Source organism: Argentina anserina, chromosome 4, assembly GCF_933775445.1.
Source record: "Argentina anserina chromosome 4, drPotAnse1.1, whole genome shotgun sequence".
Taxonomy (NCBI): domain Eukaryota; kingdom Viridiplantae; phylum Streptophyta; class Magnoliopsida; order Rosales; family Rosaceae; genus Argentina; species Argentina anserina.
Window position 1 is genome coordinate 18,050,662 of NC_065875.1, and position 18,979 is coordinate 18,069,640.

At 38.6% G+C, this 18,979-nt stretch overlaps 4 protein-coding genes across 9 annotated transcripts; 3 read left to right on the forward strand and 1 right to left on the reverse strand.

The window, feature by feature from the left end:
* The first annotated feature begins 924 nt into the window (after positions 1–924).
* On the forward strand, positions 925–1,413 carry LOC126792311 (cell wall / vacuolar inhibitor of fructosidase 1-like). Its single transcript, XM_050518765.1, has one exon. It carries the CDS (start codon positions 925–927, stop codon positions 1,411–1,413), a length of 489 nt encoding a protein of 162 aa, XP_050374722.1.
* Positions 1,414–5,169: 3,756 nt separating this feature from the next.
* LOC126790406 (cell wall / vacuolar inhibitor of fructosidase 1-like) lies at positions 5,170–6,451 on the reverse strand. The gene has a single exon (XM_050516622.1). The coding sequence runs from the start codon at positions 5,761–5,763 to the stop codon at positions 5,203–5,205; it is 561 nt and encodes a 186-aa protein (XP_050372579.1). The 5' UTR covers positions 5,764–6,451; the 3' UTR covers positions 5,170–5,202.
* Positions 6,452–9,229: 2,778 nt separating this feature from the next.
* On the forward strand, positions 9,230–12,384 carry LOC126790400 (acidic leucine-rich nuclear phosphoprotein 32-related protein 1-like). Of its 5 annotated transcripts, XR_007671720.1 has the most exons (4): positions 9,231–9,864; positions 10,703–11,012; positions 11,918–11,978; positions 12,055–12,382. XR_007671720.1 is itself a non-coding variant. In XM_050516616.1 (2 exons), exons 1-2 carry the CDS (start codon positions 9,469–9,471, stop codon positions 10,952–10,954), a joined length of 648 nt encoding a protein of 215 aa, XP_050372573.1. In that variant the 5' UTR covers positions 9,231–9,468; the 3' UTR covers positions 10,955–11,376. The 5 variants fall into 5 exon arrangements, 1 of the variants encoding a protein (XP_050372573.1); XR_007671722.1 differs by lacking the exons at positions 11,918–11,978; positions 12,055–12,382 and adding an exon at positions 11,354–11,392 and having other exon boundaries at positions 9,230–9,864; XR_007671721.1 differs by lacking the exons at positions 11,918–11,978; positions 12,055–12,382 and adding an exon at positions 11,120–11,376 and having other exon boundaries at positions 9,230–9,864.
* Positions 12,385–12,843: 459 nt separating this feature from the next.
* LOC126790371 (protein REDUCED WALL ACETYLATION 2) lies at positions 12,844–17,386 on the forward strand. 2 transcript variants are annotated; one of them, XM_050516583.1, is made up of 16 exons: positions 12,844–12,986; positions 13,097–13,188; positions 13,336–13,476; positions 13,565–13,621; positions 13,722–13,794; positions 13,998–14,156; positions 14,529–14,678; positions 14,766–15,021; positions 15,120–15,235; positions 15,396–15,482; positions 15,564–15,652; positions 15,741–15,803; positions 15,981–16,037; positions 16,520–16,616; positions 16,724–16,882; positions 16,993–17,386. In XM_050516583.1, the coding sequence occupies exons 1-16, from the start codon at positions 12,954–12,956 to the stop codon at positions 16,996–16,998; spliced, it is 1,635 nt and encodes a 544-aa protein (XP_050372540.1). In that variant the 5' UTR covers positions 12,844–12,953; the 3' UTR covers positions 16,999–17,386. The 2 variants fall into 2 exon arrangements, with proteins under 2 accessions (XP_050372540.1, XP_050372541.1); XM_050516584.1 differs by having other exon boundaries at positions 13,339–13,476.
* The last annotated feature ends 1,593 nt before the right edge of the window (positions 17,387–18,979 follow it).

Sequence of the window (18,979 nt, forward strand, 5' to 3'; positions counted from 1 at the left end):
TATCGAAATATTGTTGCGAGTCTAGACTTGAGATCATGGAGCAGCAACCCCCTCTGCAAGTTACCTCATATTTGTTCGATTACTTGTGTGACCTTCCGTCAATGTGTGGAAGTTGTGGGAGGTGAATCAACCCTTTGACATCTGCATTAAACCTCCGAGGGTCTGATTGAAGAGAAGATGCACAAAGATCGTAATAACTTGGTGTCTCCTTACATGTTACGTACCTCAATGAGATTGGAATGCATTGGCAAAAACACCATGCATGCAATGGCTTGTAGAAAGAAAAACAACTAGAATGACAACTAGAAAGAGAAAGACAACTTGAAAGAGAAAGAGTACGACTAGAAATCATGAGTTCTTCATCTTTGTATAGAAAGGGTACGACGTTTGAGAACTTCGTTAATGATATTGCTTCTGTTAGAGATCATGATATAGAGAAACTGAACACTCCATTCTGCTAATTAGTTGTGAAGCCAAGCGTTTGTATGTGCCATATGTTTTATGAGTTAACTGACACAAAGGAGAAAAATAACGAAACAAAGGTACTCAACCGGCGACCCTAATTATACAGTAATTAAACCACTCTTAAAGCAACGTAAGTTAATTACCCTAGCCTAGCTAATTAGTCCGTATTAACTATTAGAAGAGTCAAACCACAGAAACTGGAAAGAAATTAAAATCGTAATTTTAAGTTTCAACCCCATTAAATATGGTAACCCAGAATGCAAAAGTTTATCTATAGTTATGGAAATGACCGTGGTTAATAGTGGTAACCTATTGACCAAGATCTAAATAGGACAAAAGAATAACCAATTAATTACCCAATTTAGTTTTGCACACTAGTCAATCGTATCCCTATATAAAGTATCAGCTTAGGGAGACATACATATCCCCATCCCACAACTTCATAACATCAATTAAACGATGAAGAAATCAACATCTCTGGTAGCGGTACTCATATTTTTGATACAAAATACCTTCGTTCAAACTAGTCATTGCGATCTTGTAAGTGACACATGCAAAAAGACACCACACCCTGTCCTATGCGTCTCCATTCTCAGAGCAGACTCCCGGACTGAAGGGTCCGATGTGGATGGCTTTGCCTTCATCATGGTCGGTGAAGTTGAGGTCAAGGCATCTGACGTCTTGCAAAAAATCGGTCACCTACGCAAGAACAAACCTTTAAGCGATTGTCAAGGATATTATGTTGCAGTTGTCCAAAATAATGTACCGCAAGCCGAGAATGCGATTGACGGAGGTGATGGTGGCAAGGGGGAGCAACTTATGAACGACGTTATTGGAAAAGCCGATTCATGCGAGCGTGGTTTTCAGGGTAGCTCTCCTCTGACTAGCTTGAACATTGCCGTGAAAGATGTCTCGTCTGTGGCTGCAGCATTAGCGAGATTAATGTAATCCGCTGCTAACGTACTATTTTACTAGCTCATTGTCGGTGAGCCGTAGTTCGATTAACTAGATTCATTGATGTTATTGAGATCACGAGAATAAATAAAATAAATACATATCATATTTTCTTTAAAAAACATATTTTACTAGACCACACGTGCGTCAAATAATATTTTGTCTGTTTTAATTTTCTTTTTCAATTTTTCATCAAGATTGTTCTAGTTTTTCTTCTTATATAAAAAAAATTATGATTGACTGAGAATCTAAGATCAATTATACACTATAAAAAAGTTTTTTCACATTGCATTTATGACCTTTAGTGGTGTGGCCATTGTAAAAGAATTCACATATTTGTTGAGCCGTTGAGGTTATGTGAATTCTTTTGCAATTGGCTCACCAATAAAGGCCACAAATATGCAATGTGTGATAGTGAAAATCAAATGATTGTTCCGGAAGAATTATTATTTTACCATTGTGTGTGTCTCAGTCTATTTAGGTTTCCTTATTTGAGTAAATTATGTTTTATGTAATAGATATGAATCTCTGATTCTTCGAGATACTCTGTATGTAATGTTTATATATAGGTCTCATTATCAATCAATAAAGATCAACTTATGTTATGTTCTATTACGTTGTTATTATTCTCGTATTCATCATACTCGATCACGTTATCATGCACTTTGTTCTAAAATGTTTAAGCGACGAGATCACCACCAGAACAATTAACCCTAGCCCTGAAATCCTTTTTCTGGCAACCTCCTATTCTTGGCATCGTCGGAATAATAGATTAGAAATCCAACAAATTATTGTCAGCAAAGAAAAAAACAGACAATGGATCTGCCATGGGCACCCCTCCTCTTCTCCGATCGCAGAGGTCGACCCCCTGCGTTGCCCCACCGTCGTCTAAAAGACCCCCGGTCAAGATCGACCAGCGCCATTGCTCCGCATGCCTCAGCATTCCGACGTTGTTCTAACCTCGGTCTTCTTCTCCAACGTGCGTCTTGCGAGCTCCGCCATAGATGTGACCCAGTGCCCATGACAGATCCGCTTCCCAGATCGACGCTCACACGCTCATCGACCTCCTCCGGCGCCCTTGAATTCAACGCACCGCCTCAAAGTCCTCGACCCTCGTCGAATCTCCCCGACGCCTTGCACTTTCGACGTCAAACACGCGCATCCTGACGATGTCCAGGCGTGCCCCGGTTTTGCAAATCCAGACCCTAACCCAGTTCTCTCGAGCCCGACTCGGCCTACATATAGCAGCCCGACCACAGATTTGTTTTTTGGCCTACAATCCTCTGAACCCAATGGCCCTAAACTTTATTTCTTTTTCCTTTTCTTTTCATATTCCTTTATTTAATCGTTTATTTACACTTTTTAGTTTCCCTAACTATGTTTTACGTGCTTGCATGAGAAAAGTGATTACTCGTCGTACTATGGTGATGACATTCTTGCCGAGATGTATGATACTTTTGTCATCTACATTCGATTTCGATCATATCCTCAACAGATTTTTATGTCATCGGACGAAGATCGAAAATGAATTCATCAAGCAGTTTTTCTACATGAAGATATTTGAAGATTATCTCATTTTAATGCGGTCTATTTGGCAGACCAACCAGTATGTTTTTCTTAAAGTTGCTGCTTTTGAACATATATATATATATATATATAAATTATCAGGCGCTATTAGCATTTTTCATGTCTCTCTTTTCCGGCCTTTCTTATAACGCCGTTGAGACCAAAGAGGGATATGATACTCCTCGTGGTCGGTTTTTCGTGTGACAATCATGATGGAGTCATGTTATTATTTAAAGGGAATAAAACGATTTCGTGTGGTCACTTGAGTGCACCACTGATTTGGGTGCGATCATGAAAATCATCGTTATGCATCGATTATTTTGTGACCATATACATCATAACTCTTCTAATTCTGGTTACATACTTGACTAGTTTCGATCATTCGAAACCTATACATCCCTCGTTTCTTATGGGTGCTTCGTCATCGCGACTGTTACTTGAATTTTTTGAGTTTCTCAAACTCATGTCTATAGATGATAATCTCAATGTCTTTTTACATACTCATTTATTTCATTTGAAATTCATACTACTCTGAAGCAACAATATTTACTGATAAAAGATCCTAAAATTCTATGGGACACACTTAACAATGATTTAATAAACGTCTTTGACGTTGTTTTACCACAGTCGACCTTGATGCATGCTTTACATCCAAGAAACACATGTCATTTTTGGCACCTCTATCTATATCTATTGAGGGAACATTTGATGGAAACGTAACATTCTTCAATTCTCAAGTTCACAGATTTTGAACCTCAGGCTAAGGCTCCGCCCCATTTCATATGCAAGTTTTGTTTGCTATGAATATTTGATTAGTCAATCTGTTTTGACTATGTTTTCTGATTAATATTTTTCAAGTATGACGTTGGTATTGTCATGTTTCTTACTCGATTTTAACTTAAGTCGTCTATTGGAATTAGAAGTTTATTTGTGTTGTAATAAAAATTGGTATATTCAATAAAATTTATCGTATTCATTAATACAAGATGGTCTCGTGAGAATTTTATTTGCCTTAAACCTAGCATGAATGGTCAACGTTCGCAACTCACATGGTTTTTAAATTGGCTGCTTTTGGGTTCTATGGGACCTCAATAGCATTACATTGTGAATTTGGCACTTAATATTTCGAAAACGAACCTCAGAACGTTAAAATTGACGTCATTTTGCTCTCTTTGACCGTTTCCGGCCACTACCGGCGTTTTCAGAACGTTTTTTAGATGTTTTTAGCCGTTTTGGCCGTCTTCCGGTCCATTTCTTACGTTTCCGGCACCATTACCCAGTTCTTGCCGACGCTCCCTGTCGGATATGAAGTCCGGCATCCTAACCGACCAAATTCCAGCCACTGGCGGCCGATTTTTCGGTCACCGGCGCCACCAGTTTTCCATCGAGTTTTCCAGCAATTCTTTGCCATTTTCTCGTTGTTTTCCAGTACATTTCCAACATTATTTGTTGAAGCGTTTTCCCGCCAAAGTTTCATTCGGTTTTAAGCATATTTTGACATTGTTTTCCGATTATCTTTCTAGTTTTCTCAAAGTCGTTTTCATAGCTCAACCAGTTTTACTATTGGCGACCACCCGCACCATTTGGATGGTTTCTTCTAACATTCGTTTCCAACATGTACGTTGAAGAATGTAGTACTATTGTCATGTGATACACTCGATGAGATTGCATTTTGTTTTAATCCCCCCTCTTACAATATTCTATGGTGTATTGTCTAGAGAAGTTCATCGTGTTGTTGACTCTCTTAATTTATTTGATAATGTTCTGCTGCGAAATCAAGTGTCTTGCTGATTGCACAACCACCCACACTGTTCTACAGTGCATATAGTTGTTTTACGAATCTCGTGCGGAGATTGTATTTTATATCTTCGTGCCTTGCTAAGTTTTAAAGGTCATACATGCCAATAATTTTTATCTGAATACTTATGTTGAGAATCAAGAGGAATATATTTATCAGAAATTCAAAAATTGGTTGTACGCAACCCTGCTACATGCCCCGCAGCTGCCCCGCAGCTGCCTTGCTCGGCTCTGCAGCCCTGCAGCCCCGCATCATACTCGATCAATGGCTAAGTTTTTAAAGTCATTTTCGGTGCCGCGCTAAATCAAGACAAACGCTCACTAGACACCACACTACTCATCACAATTCTTTTCATAATATGATTGCTGATTTATTTCTGTCACATATCAAACAAGCTAGCCAGCTAGCTAGGTTACATATCATAGCAATAGTCTCACAATTGCCGCAGCCACAGCTGCAAATTTCTGAGAAGCGTTGTTTAAATCTGTCATAGGAGAACGCCCTTTAAAGCCATCCTCACATGACTTGGCCTCAATGGCGGTGTCGTCCATGCTTTGTTCTGCAAACTTAGGGTCACCTTTGGTTAAAGCTTCAACTGCAACTGGGACATCAGCAATTAAAACTGCATTGTAGTCGCTCTTGCAAGAACTCAAGGCTTGATCTCCAGGCTTCTGCTTGAGCAAGTCATTGATTCTGTTCGCACATAGGGTTGCTTTGTTCTTGACAACATCTACCATTATGAGAGCCAAGCCTGTGACATCTGCGGTGGCGCTGCGAGGGTCGGCTTTCAGGGAAGAGACACAGAGATTCCTATCTGGTGTTTGTCTGCATGTTTGTTCAATGAGATTGGCATCACCATGGCCTATTGGAAGAAACACAGATTGGATGAGAAAGAAGAGAGCGGCTACGTATATTGATTTGTTCTTCATCTTTGCAGGATCAAAGGGTTTCAGATATGTGAAACTGAAGGCGTCAGTCATCCCTATATACAGGATTAGCTTAGGATGTTGTTATAAGTGCCTTGATACGTTTTGATTTTTTTCCTTTTCTTCTGACCATATCAGATATCATTGAACATGGTCAAAGAGCTGAGATTTGACCATACGTTTAACCAAAAGGGAAATATGTTTGATTACCTAATACAATCACATCTGAACGGATTTTCTTACAATTAAGATACGTCATCTGAACGGATTTACTTTAGAGAATGTTCATATATCATTAGACCCTCCACCATTACCAAATTGATAATTAAGCACGAACCAATAGGGAGTCTAATTTATAAATTCAACTAAAACTGATCAGAACTTCAATTAACACAACCAACTTGAAAAACTATTACTTCATCATAGGTAATTGTAATGAATTAGCAGAACAAGTCTAGATGGCAAATTAATTGTAATCTATGAAAAGCTTCAAATTTGAAAGCTGCCAAAGTGATGGCCGGAAAATGTTGAATTTCATCTCTCCAAATTACAAAGTCCATGCAGTAAGTAAGATCATGTCCACAATTAACTCAACTCATAATCATATGCCTATTTCTCTCTGTTACCTAATTTCACCAACGCCAAAAACCAAAATTATATATACAAAGACATGTACAATCTATGTCTATGCATCTTAGAAGTTAGAACCTGAGACAAAAACAAAAACGGATCAAAGAATCAGAGAGTACAACCACAGAAGAGAAAGAAGAAGCAGAGCATGGCAGCCAAAGCCAAGGACTCCACCACAGTCACCAAGGTCCACAGCACATCATCAACTATCGAAAAATCGAACCAAAACCTGAAGCTCGACAAGTTCAAGTTCCAGCCCGAAGTAAAGTAGGAGAAATCAAACACTCCCCGCCACCTGAAACTTCCAGCTGACGGCAACGAGAAATCCAACTCCTCCAGCCACCGGAAAGAATACCACGCCGCCATGATCGACGATCTTCACCTTCAATTTCCTAAGCAACGCTGCTTAATATCTCCCCTAGCTTCCAACAAAGGTGGATATGTGGAATCAAAGACAGTGGGATATGCCTTCTGGTGAGGTTTTGTAGTTAGAATTTAGAAATGTGCTGAGATATAGATTTAGGGCATATATATATCTCTGCAAGGACACGTGTTCCGGCTAAGTATGATTGACCGAGTTGCCGATCGGGTGCTAAAATAATCTACCTTCATACAGTGACACAGATTCTACACCATGATATATAGAGTCGTAAGCACATTTTTGGGGATAGGGTAAGCATCTAGTTCTTTCTCTCTTATCTTTTTTTTTCCATTTTATATCCGACCAAAATGACTAAACTCCAATGCTGGAAGTTGGTCAGAGCTGGCCAGCTGGAAGAAAGTGATGGTAAACATTTGGAGGTATATATGTAGCTAGCTAAAACAATCGAACTTGTTAGAGATTACTTGGATTGTGGTAGAAGTAAAATTTGTTGGAAAAATGGTTAAATAAACCATTTAAAATTAAATTTTAATTAATTAATTAAATTAAGTTAAACTTATAATTAATTAAAACTGAACATAGATTTGAGTTCTTCATAATGAGGGCTACAAGATCATATGTTTATTTGTGTAATTTGGTTAGTTGGTGAATAATAAATTGTCACTCAAAGATGACACTTAAAATGAGGGAAAATGTTTGTCTCACATTAGAAAAGAGAAGTGTCGGAAAAACTTTATATGAAATCCATTGTTTATGGACTGTAAACTGTGTAAGCCCCTTTATACTCTCTCGCGCACGTGCAGGGGGGTGCAAATTGTAGGTCACAAGGAAAACCCGACCTGCAGACACGAATGCAACACTGAATTAAGGGTCGGAACGTAGATTCTTTTTGAATTTTGTTTTTCCGAAAATACTTTTTAGACGTTTCAAATTTTATTGACTGTTCAAATTCTTCTTTTTGTAACAACTATAACTGAAAACGTTATTGTGTGTTATGGAGAAGTTTGTAACATATTGAAATCATTGTTTGTAACATATGTAACTCATGTATGTTATGATCTTTTGATTTCCTATAACAACCATTTTATTCATTGCAGATTGCAAATTCTCACTGTATAAATAGCCACAATCCTTTCATTCTAAAATCATTCCAAACACAATCAGCTTTTCCCTCTCTCAAAGTGTTCTTAGTTTTTCAATGGTGATAGAAAGAAGTACTTTTCGAGTTCGTTGAGAGTTCTAGTTAGTAGTGCAACTTCCTATAATTGTTTAGTTGTTTTATCCTGGGAGACAAGCGCCAAACATCCTTGCACTGGTAGATGAGGCGTAAACGTCTTAAGGATAGTGTGGTATCACACACGTTCCGACTAGTTCTTCAATCATCAATCGTTCGGTATTTTGGTTGAATTCATATTGAATTTCTTTCGTGTTATTCGTCATTAGATTTTAATGTTGTGTTATAATTATTTATAATTCAATTTATTAAATTATATATGCAATATATCATTATTTTTCTAACAAAATTAACTACATAGGTTAAGAAAGGATGCGGTGGAACAGTTGAATGAGTTGATGATCATTGTTTGAACTTTGAAGGGAAGGTCGATTTTGATGGCCATCATATATGGTAGCTGAGCTGACTTTTAGGTCAGCAATTTGATAATTGATCTCCATTTTTATTTGATTATAGTTGTATGTATACTTTTCTTGCATATATAGAACATAAAATATGGTATTTGTAATGAGTTTTTACCGTGTTGGGATCTCTATTGGTTTATCTTAGGCTGGTTAGTGTCCTTTGATGATGTAGTTTGACAATGAAGTTTCACAATAATTCTTTTGAATGGACATTTGCATCTTTCTTCACCTCAAAGGAATCAGATATTTCTATATTTAGAAGTTTTTGTTTGAATTGACAACAAATCTTACATGCTTGACATGCCTAAATAAGATGAAAGCTTAATTTACATTCATGCATGTATAATGAGGGATGCATTTTCATTATTCAAATTGATCAAATAAAAGACATTGAGAAATGAATGCCACAGTCTTTATAAATGCCAAATTTTGGTCAGCTAATACAGCATATAATATGTGTACGTAGATGTCAATTATGATTATTTATTTTGTGAGTTAGCTATACCTAATTAGACATATATATGCCTCACAGGGACTCAAACTCACAAAGTATGTCGATGATATATTACAGAACCCACAACTTTGCTAAAATGAAATAAATTACTGTATTCTCAACAAGTGAATAAATTTTCGATCGTAGTAGCTATTCAGATATTGACTCAACGAGTGAATGATCATTTAATAATATTCCGGGTCAACTTTCGGGTCTCAACTCGGAGCTATCAGACCCGACCCAGCCCAAACTAAAACGTAGACCCGCCACCGAGATAAAAGAAAACCCTAGGGTTAGGAACGAGAATCTCGCACGCGTCTCCCGCACGTGAGAAGCTCAAACGAATATCAAGCGCCGCAGGAGTCCTATAAGCACAAAGATACAAACAGGAAAACAAAGACCGTCCGATCTCTCGCCACGTCACTGATCCGCGTGAACCCAGGTTTGAGCGGCTGAGATCACTAGCTTGCAGAGCTCTACTGGTAGAGCGAAACCAAGAAGCTCTCCTCTCTCTCTATCTCACTCTCTCTATAATCCAACTCCCCAATTCAGTTGGTTTTTTTCCAGAAAACAAACACCAAAATTCTCTGCAAAATTTGCGTTGAATTTGTGAGCGATGAAGGTCATGGAGGAAGTTGTGGAGGAAAACGAAGTGAAGCCTTTGACTGCCGAGGAATTGCTGCAGTACGAGTTCGTCTCCGAGTCCTCCGACTCTGACTCCGACGCCGGCCTCGAAGACGAGGAAGAGGGCGGCGACGAAGATGAGGACGACGGCGACGACGACGATGATGACGCTGAAGACGACGACGACGAGGATGAGGATGAGGATGAAGAGGACGACGACGACGTTCAGGAAGTCGTTCAGTCCTCCGGTGGCCCTCCAGTTCAGTTAATTGACGACGACGAGGATGAGGAGGACGAAGAAGACGAGGAAGACGCTGAAGGAGGCGACGACGACGACGACGACGATGGCGAGGGAGATGATGATGACGACGGCGAAGGCGAGGATGAGGTAATTAGCCGTATCTTTATCTTATTGGTTAAAGTAGCTTTCAGTACTTTTCTTGTTCAAAACTTTCAGATCTGGTACTATTTTTTTGTTCTATGGAACGTTTGATCTTATGTCACTGCTACTTGATCTGAAAATTCAATAGAGAAAAAAATTAACTGTTTCTGCATAAAGGTGAATTTGTTTCTGCTTCTGTAATCATGGATTGCAGCTTGTCAAAATTTTCCAGATCTGTTTTGTAGGGATTGGCTATTAGTTTTACAAAGATCTTCATATAGTTGTTATGAATAATCTATGATTGAGATACTGTTTATAGCTAGGATTATTTGTAGAGGTGGTTGTACTGAGCAGATCTGAATATAATTGGAGCTTTAGGGTACTTATATTACTGTTTTTTTACTGTGGCTTCAGATCTAATATATGACAAATAGTTTTTGCTTTTCAATTTCCACTTCTGGATTTTTCTCATGTCTCTGGCTCAACTTCAAAACCCAACTCTGTTGAGATTGTTCTTGTTATATTTCCTGCTTTATTTTAAAGTGACTAAAGCTGGTTACTACTTTTCTGTAAAATTTTGTCAGTTAGTTCACTGGTGCTTCTTTTGGTTCATTTGAAAAATTGGGGAAGATGTTCAAATTTCTTCAATTTGCAGCTTTTTAAATTTCTTCAATATTCTTTTCGAAAAACAAACAATTGCCCCTTTATGTCTTGGTGTTTTTATTTGAATTGATTGAATGGTAGTTTCTCCTCATACCGCATTTGAAGGCCCTTGTTCGATTGTTGTTTTGTTATGTATGATTATATGTTATTGAATCGGTGACTGACATCCTGAAATCTACAGGATGACGTTGGGACTGAATACCTTGTTAGGCCAGTAGCCCGCGCCGAGGAGGAGGAAGATGCAAGTGATTTTGAGCCTGAGGAGAATGGAGAAGATGAAGATGTGGAGGAAGAAGAGGATGACGACGAAGATGATACTGGTGGGAAGGTTGAGGCTCCGCCAAAGAGAAAGAGATCAGACAAGGACGATTCAGATGACGACGACGATGATGATGATGGTGGAGAGGATGATGTGAGACCCTCCAAGCGATAGGGCTGGGTCCCTATATCTTGTTCTTTGGTTTGAGAACTGACTGACCATTAACAACTAGGTCAATCTCTCTCTCTCTCTCTCTCTCTCTCTCTCTCTCTCTCTTTCTCTATCTATCATCTCTACTCTCTTGAAAAAAAACTCATGATCTGATCGTCTTGTTTGTAGAAAGAAGGATTAGGATGTGTTTCCTATATTCTGTGCTGGTTCTTTTTTGCTGTATCATCCAAGTCATGGCGCAGTGTAGTTTTAGGTTTATAAGAAGTTTCCGCATCTGTTAATGCTTTAGTGTTATGTTAATGTGGAGGATTCGAAAGAGTCTGGTGACATAGGATTTATGTAAGGGTTTAAAGAACTTGGACGAACTTCTTAGCTTTTAATACTCTGCTCATCATCTATTAGGTTGATTACAGCTTTCTGTGGTATGTCCTTTTTTGCTCCCTTCATCTTTGGTTGGCAGTTCAATGAATCCTTCAATGGAGGGGGATCATCAATACCCTGCTGCCCATCAACTCATTTTTTTTCCTTTTCCATTAAATTTTTTGTGTTGGATGCATTGATGCATTATGGATTTATGGGTGTTTAAAACTCGAATACAAAAGTTAATTTGCCAGGTTTATTTTTACCTGTTTGGTAATATACCACTTGGGATCTATTTGGTATTTTACCACTAATGAAAATGTTGTGTGGAATGCAAGCTCCCATCACTGTGGTCCATCAAGGGGCCAGCATATATGACTAGAATAAAATAGAAAACAAAATGAAAATAAACAAATGACTGGCCCTAAATGGTGAGGCAAGACTAGCGAGGTGAATAAACAATTGTGTAGATAAAAGATGGTGGATCGGTTCGATTACGACTTATTTGTTCTCCATTTTTCAGTGTCGGTCGCTTTATTTTGTTAAAGACGGCTAATTTTGATTTTTAAGAAATAACTCATGGTTTACGCAAATATGATGTATCAGATGACGATCTAGCGGGAAAGGGTCGCTTGGTGACGGCGTCGTTTCCTTCTCCCGCCCCCAGGTGAGTGATAAAATTGAATTTACTGTTACTTGTTACTTTTTACTTTACTGATCTTTACTGTGGTTGCTCTGAGCAGATAGATGCGTGAGCAGTCTGAGCACCGACTGGGAGTTCTAGATTACCATTATACCCTTTCGTCCAAGTGCAAGCGATTTGGGTCATTTGGCGGAAGCTATGAGAATAGTGCATCTGCCGGCGTTGCTCATTCGAAACCAAAATAATAAGATAGTTTCTGTGCGCCAGTATGCACGTGGCTTCTCCACACAAGCACTATGAATTTCGATACCATTCTTCCTTAGAAAACAAGGAAAACTAATTAAGGAAGAAAGTTGTGCAACAATACATCCTTGGTAATTGACTTTAGGTCAAGGGATGAAAGAGTGGTTTAAAATGGTTAAACTTGTGACTGTATTGTTTTGGTTTAAAACCATTTTAGCTGCAATGTTAGTTTTGGACTTTTCATTGAGCTTACCTTCAATTGTTTTTGGCAAAAAGTGGAAAAATGAAAACTTAAACTATGACAACAACGTATGTATAAGGAATAACTAAGATCTATCTAATTAAATCCATAAAACATTTTGTCGTTTCACACATATAAGATGGTTATAAAAAAGTAGAAAAAACTAACGAAGGTTAGTGATATAATTTTATAAATTACTTGCCGGTGGGTGATTTAATCTAGCAAATTACACGTACTTAAGGAAAGAGAAGTTACACATTTACAATTATTTGCATATTTTCATGATCATATAGTTGTCACTCATTAACTCACCGTCTCCCTCTCTCTCTCTCTCTCTCTCAATCCCTCACTCTGCAAAACGCGCTCACATCTTCTTCACCAATCAAAATCCCCTACGCTCTACTTTCCCACACATTCCCTAATAATCTCGATTTAGATTCTCAGCCGAATCCGAGATCTGTGAAATGCTCGCCCTTTGATCTCCGCCACTGATATTCTCTACTTCGCCAACAAAAATGGTGATCTTCAGCCCCGTAACCGTCGGCCAGGTACTCTTCCACTTCTTCGCTTCCGGATCCTTCTTCTGTTTTCCAATCGATGCAAACCTGCCGCTGATTTTGCTCACGAATTGTAACAATTCAGTTCTGTGTGATTACAGGTCTCGTTTTTACTTGGAATCTTACCTATTCTTGGAGCTTGGATTTACTCCGAGTTCTTGGAGTACAAGAAGAATTCACTCTCCACCAAATTGTGAGCTCCAAATCTTGTTTTTTTTTTTTTAAATATTTTTTGCTGTTTAGTATATATATATATATGTGTGTGCTTGTGCTTAGTTTAAGAAATTGATTAGTTGAAGTTAGTGTTTGTGACTGAATGAGAATCTGTTTTCGATACTAGTAGGTATTCTGAAGTGAATTTGGTTGAAGTTGAGAAAGATGCGGTTAAAGAGGATGACAGAGCTGTGCTTTTGGAGGGAGGAGGTCTCCAATCCGCGTCTCCTAAAGCTCGAACTGCATCTACCACCTCGCCTATTTTCAGGTTGATGCACTGTCGATGATGTTCGAATTGTTTAAGTTTTTGTAGATTTGTTGTATTGTGAGCTTACTGTTGTTTTGTGTGCGGTTAGGTTCATGTTGATGGATGCGGCGTTCTTGATGGAAAATCGGCTGACGCTGAGAGCAATGTAAGTGGAGCGTGGTGCGATTGATGAGGTAGAGATTTTGTACATTGGCTGATTGTTAGAATGTCGTTTGACCTATGCGTTTTGTTTTTTTTTGATGCAGATCTGAATTTAGTGTTATCTTAGCGTACTTCTACTTGTGTGATCGTACGGATTTCTTTAACTCATCAACAAAGGTGGCATTGATAACTTATTTCTGTTATGTTAGGTGTTTCATTCTTTGTCGTTGATTGAATGGCATTCAACTAAGCAATCTCTAATCAGTTATGAAGGCTAAATTATGTTGTAAATGAAGTAACAAACAATATCAAAACCAATGAAATATTGATATGAATTATTATTATTGTTATTAATTTTAATAGTCAGTCTTTATGTGCAGAGTTACAATCGGGATCTTTTTATATTTCTGTACTTCCTTCTCATCATAGTTTCAGCCATTACTTCTTTCACGATACATAATGAGAAGTCTCCTCTCACTGGGAAGTCCATACTATATCTGAATAGGCATCAAACCGAGGAGTGGAAGGGATGGATGCAGGTAATTTACGTGTACTCAATTATAATATATCTTTTGTTTATTAGGAATCAGATCATATGGTTGCAGCTTCCTCCGTTTGTATTATTATATGATGTTGAGCTTTTTTATGATGAACAGGATCTTTAGTTTTTAAATATGTTTGTAAGTTTTACTTGTAAATATGAAAAATCTCTGTCAGCAATAAGAACCTCCAGTGAAGGCGTATTTTGTCATTTACAAAGCATTTTTTCAATTTGTAGTCCTGTTATTTTCAGCATAAAAACTATGGGACTGTCAAAGTGCGTGTACGTACTATAAACAGATGCCCTGTAGGCCTCCTATAATTATCTTCTTTTCATCAGTATGGTCTTACTCTGTTCTTCTATGTCACAGGTATTATTTTTGCTGTACCACTATTTTGCTGCAGCAGAATTTTATAATGCAATCCGTGTATTCATTGCTGGATATGTCTGGATGACTGGATTTGGAAACTTTTCTTATTACTATGTTCGCAAGGATTTCAGCTTAGCAAGGTTTGCACAGGTATGCAATCCCCTAGGTCTCAAAGATGTTGATGAGTTGTCAAATTAAGTATGTATCTAACACATCCTGTTCCTACTTAATGCGCAGATGATGTGGCGGCTTAATTTCTTGGTATTGTTTTGCTGTGTGGTCCTTAACAACAGTTATGTGCTGTACTACATCTGTCCTATGCACACTCTATTCACTCTTATGGTTTATGGGGCGCTTGGTATTCTGAACAAGTATAATGAAATTGGGTCAGTGATAGCTTTGAAAATCATTGCTTGCTTCTTGGTTGTTATCTTGGTATGGGAAATACCGGGAGTGTTTGAAGTGCTTTGGAGGCCATTTACATTCCTCCTTGGTAATTAACTTCTAATTATTTTTATTTACTATTCATCATTTCAACAAATTTATGGTCACTAACCCAAATCATATAAAAAAACAAAACAAAATTTGCAGCCTACACAGATCCTGCAAAACCAAATCTTCCTGTCTTGCATGAGTGGCATTTCCGCTCTGGCCTTGATCGTTACATATGGATTATTGGAATGATATATGCTTACTATCATCCAACGGTAAGATTTGAGAAAACAAAACTGTCTTGCCCTCCTATCGAATTGTAGTTTTAGTGCAAAATATATTATACTTCACTGTTGGGTTTGGTACACATGCATTTTGTTTCCTTCCTTCATTGTTTTGAGTCTAGTAGCTTAACAATTAGCACAATTCTAATAGGTGGAGCGGTGGATGGAGAAATTGGAGGAAGCAGAAAGGAAGCGTAAAATGTCAATCAAAACAGCTGTTTCTGTAGTATCACTGACGGTATGATAGTTCCCGTTCTCAGAACAGCCTTGCTTCAAAGTTTCTATCTTTATGTGGTTTGATTGTTGTTTGAATGCCTAGGTGGGGTATCTGTGGTTTGAGTATATATACAAGATGGACAAGCTCACATACAATAAATATCATCCGTATACCTCATGGATCCCTATAACGTATGATATCTTTACCTGAATATGTTAATAATATAGGCTGTTTGAGAACCTTTTATATTTACTAATGTAGAGTCTTCTGGTTGATCAGGGTCTACATATCCTTACGAAATGTCACCCAACAATTCCGGAGCTACTCATTGACCCTTTTTGCGTGAGTCACTCACATGATCTGTCTGTGTTAATTTGTTTACTAGTGTATTTAAGGCATATCAATTGCCAGACACTATAGGTGTACTCTCACAGATTCTAGAAGCTTTAATTCTTTGGTTTCTGGTTATAAATACATTTTGTGTATTTGATCTCATGTGTTTTTTTCCCTTACAACTAGATGGCTTGGAAAGATAACGCTGGAAACCTACATCTTGCAATTCCACGTTTGGTTAAGGTATGCTAAAACTCATAACTGATCTGCCAGCATCTAAAGATGGTTTACAGTAGTTTGACAATATGTGTAAAGTTCCCATGTAATTTCAAAGTTGTTATTACTTCACACATATGTAGATAGCATGTTTAATTACAGAGCCTGCTGCTCACTCAAACGGGTTTTGCTTGTGCTTTTCGTATATGTTTCGTAATGTTAGCAGAAGTGGAAAATGCCATCAATTTCCCTGTAATTTGGAAGTCACTTTCTAATCTGATCAATGCTCCCCTCAACAATGTGAATGTTCATAAAGCTCTTTCTGTCGGTCAATGCTAAGAAGGGGTTTATTATCATATTCAGAATGAGAGTTTTATATTTGAGCCACTAAGAAGTGCTCAAGCCAATGACTCTTACTTGTTAAACCATTTAAGGGAATATGAAATGACATAATTTTAAAGAATCTTGAAGGAAGACATGTTACTTAATGATTTTATTGAACCTTGCAGATCAGCAGTTCCTGATGGTCAGCCTAAGTTGTTGCTTTCGATGATTCCAGACTACCCAATGTTGAACTTCATGCTCACTTCTACCATCTATGTTGCAGTAAGTAAAAACGATTCTTACATAATGAAATCATGAATCTTGTATTTTGTAAGATAAAAGAAAAGAACACTCTGATTTATTAATTGTTCAAACTTTGTTGCTTGCAGATCTCTTACAGACTTTTTGACCTGACAAACACATTGAAAATAGCATTTGTACCCAGCAAAGATAACAAGCGCCTTGTGAACAACATAGTTACAGCCACAGCTGTTTCATGTGCATTATACTTCATCTCTTTTGTCTTCCTAAAAGTCCCCCAAATGCTGGTAAGGGTATTCTCTTAAATGACTTGAGCTAAACTTTTGATTTCTATTATAAGTTGCGTTATGATTTGTCATCTCATTCTGCAATTTATTGGCACTGCAAACTTTTGTAGGTTTGAGAATTCAAATATGTGAAGATATAGCATAGGAATGCCACTCTTATGGATAGTGCGAGAGAGAATACACTTCCACTGCTTGAACTTTGTCTCAAATCAGAGGTTATGCATCTGCTTCTATGATAGGTCATTAATGGAAAAGCAGGCCCCTCCTTGTATTTGTATTCTTTTGTCTGAGAAATCCTTGAATTAGTATTAGATTTTGGGACGATTTGTATAGGAAAGGTGGGTAATCAAGTCGACCTCAAAAATTGAGGGGGATTACCTATGCCGTACTCCCACTACACTTTTTTACTAGTAAAATCATCCAAGCGGAACATGTGCAAGATATACTTTTCTCATACCTTAACGAAATTGTTAAATGAATGGAAAAACAAAATCATTACTTTGACGGAATATGTGAGTTTAAAGAAGCCATTAACAATAGTGATTTCATTAGTTTTTCCATACCAATACAATAAAATCTCTACAAGCAAAGAAATAGAACAAAACAAAAGGACAATAGCTTGTTTACATTCTCGCAACTAAATCACTTCCCCTATCTTGAGATCTTTTCAACACCCAAATAAGTGACTGGTGAAAGGCGTGGGTAAGTTTATTACAGCCGCCCCCGATGAGACTAAGTTCATTAACTATGCCGACGAAGAGGGTAAGTTTACTAACATAACTAGCCAGCTCGCCAAGAACAAAGGAAACCAAGAAATACTCGAAGCCTAGAAGCCATATAAGCCAACTTGAAGAAGACCACCACAGATAAGTATGCATAAGGTTAAGACGAGGCCTGGAAGAAAGGCAAGGCGAGTCATGAGTCTACTACGGCAAAACCACGAGAACAGGGGGATATGTTATGAGAACATGGAAAAGCGAGTGAGTGAGAGAGCCATAGAAATAGGACTCGAGGAACATTATAATGCTGAATATCGTAAGATCAAATAGCTTCTCTAGCTATAGCTATGCAACGTAGAAATACTTTAGTCTGAGGGGTTCTTTATATAGGACTCCCGACCGTCGTCACTTCCTTTTCCTAATAGCAACTGGTTCTTTAAAGAAAGCTTTACTGGGTCGACAAGGAAAACAAAAGGCTATTTTCATAAGAATAATGGTAGTCATGGCAGCTACACAATGTCATTATTCATTAATTGACACTTTGTTATACATGCACAATATTGCACATATAGAACCCGCAGAAAACTTGGTGTTGATGGAACTACAATCTTCAGAGACGCTTGAAGGCAATTTTGTTGGTGGTGACACAAGACTAAGTTAATAATGCAAACAATTATGGAATTACCTTAAATATGGATTACACCATATAAAATCTAAAACGCTAACACACAATTATGACTACATCAAATCAATGTCCGAACAATAGCTGCAGCCACAACCACAGCTTCACAAGTAGCTTTGTTTTCCTCTGCGAATGGAAATCGGCTGCCTCGACCAAAACCACTCTCACAGTGATCAACGCGTCGAATAACATCATCCTGCAAGCGTCGCTCCGCTTGTTCAGGGTTGGGCCGGGCGGGTCGAGACTGAGCCTGGCAGATCGGATTGAAATCCGGAGTTTGGCAACGACGACTTCGAACGGCGAAAGCAACGGCGCTGTTTGGAGAGCTTGACGCGGCGGAGGAGGGGACGTGAAGCTTGACGCGGCGGTGCTAGTGAAGGATAGCTTGATAGTTGATAGACGTCGCCGGTGGAATCGCTGGCAACGGCGGAGGAACGAAGGGAGACCGGCGCGAGATTTGCAGCGGTGGAGCGAGATTGCGCCGGCGTGAGAGCGAGGTGGCGACGAGATCGGAGAGCGGCGCCCCTTGAGGTGATACCGACTGGGCTTGCAGTGAGGATGCGGGACGAGCTGGGCCGGGACGAGCTAGGCGGAGGGACGTGCGGGAACGAGCGGGTAGAGGGACTGGCTTGTTGGTGACGTCGCCGAACCGCAAGGATTGCCTCGCCAACGAGCTCCAGAGAGGGTGGCAGCAAG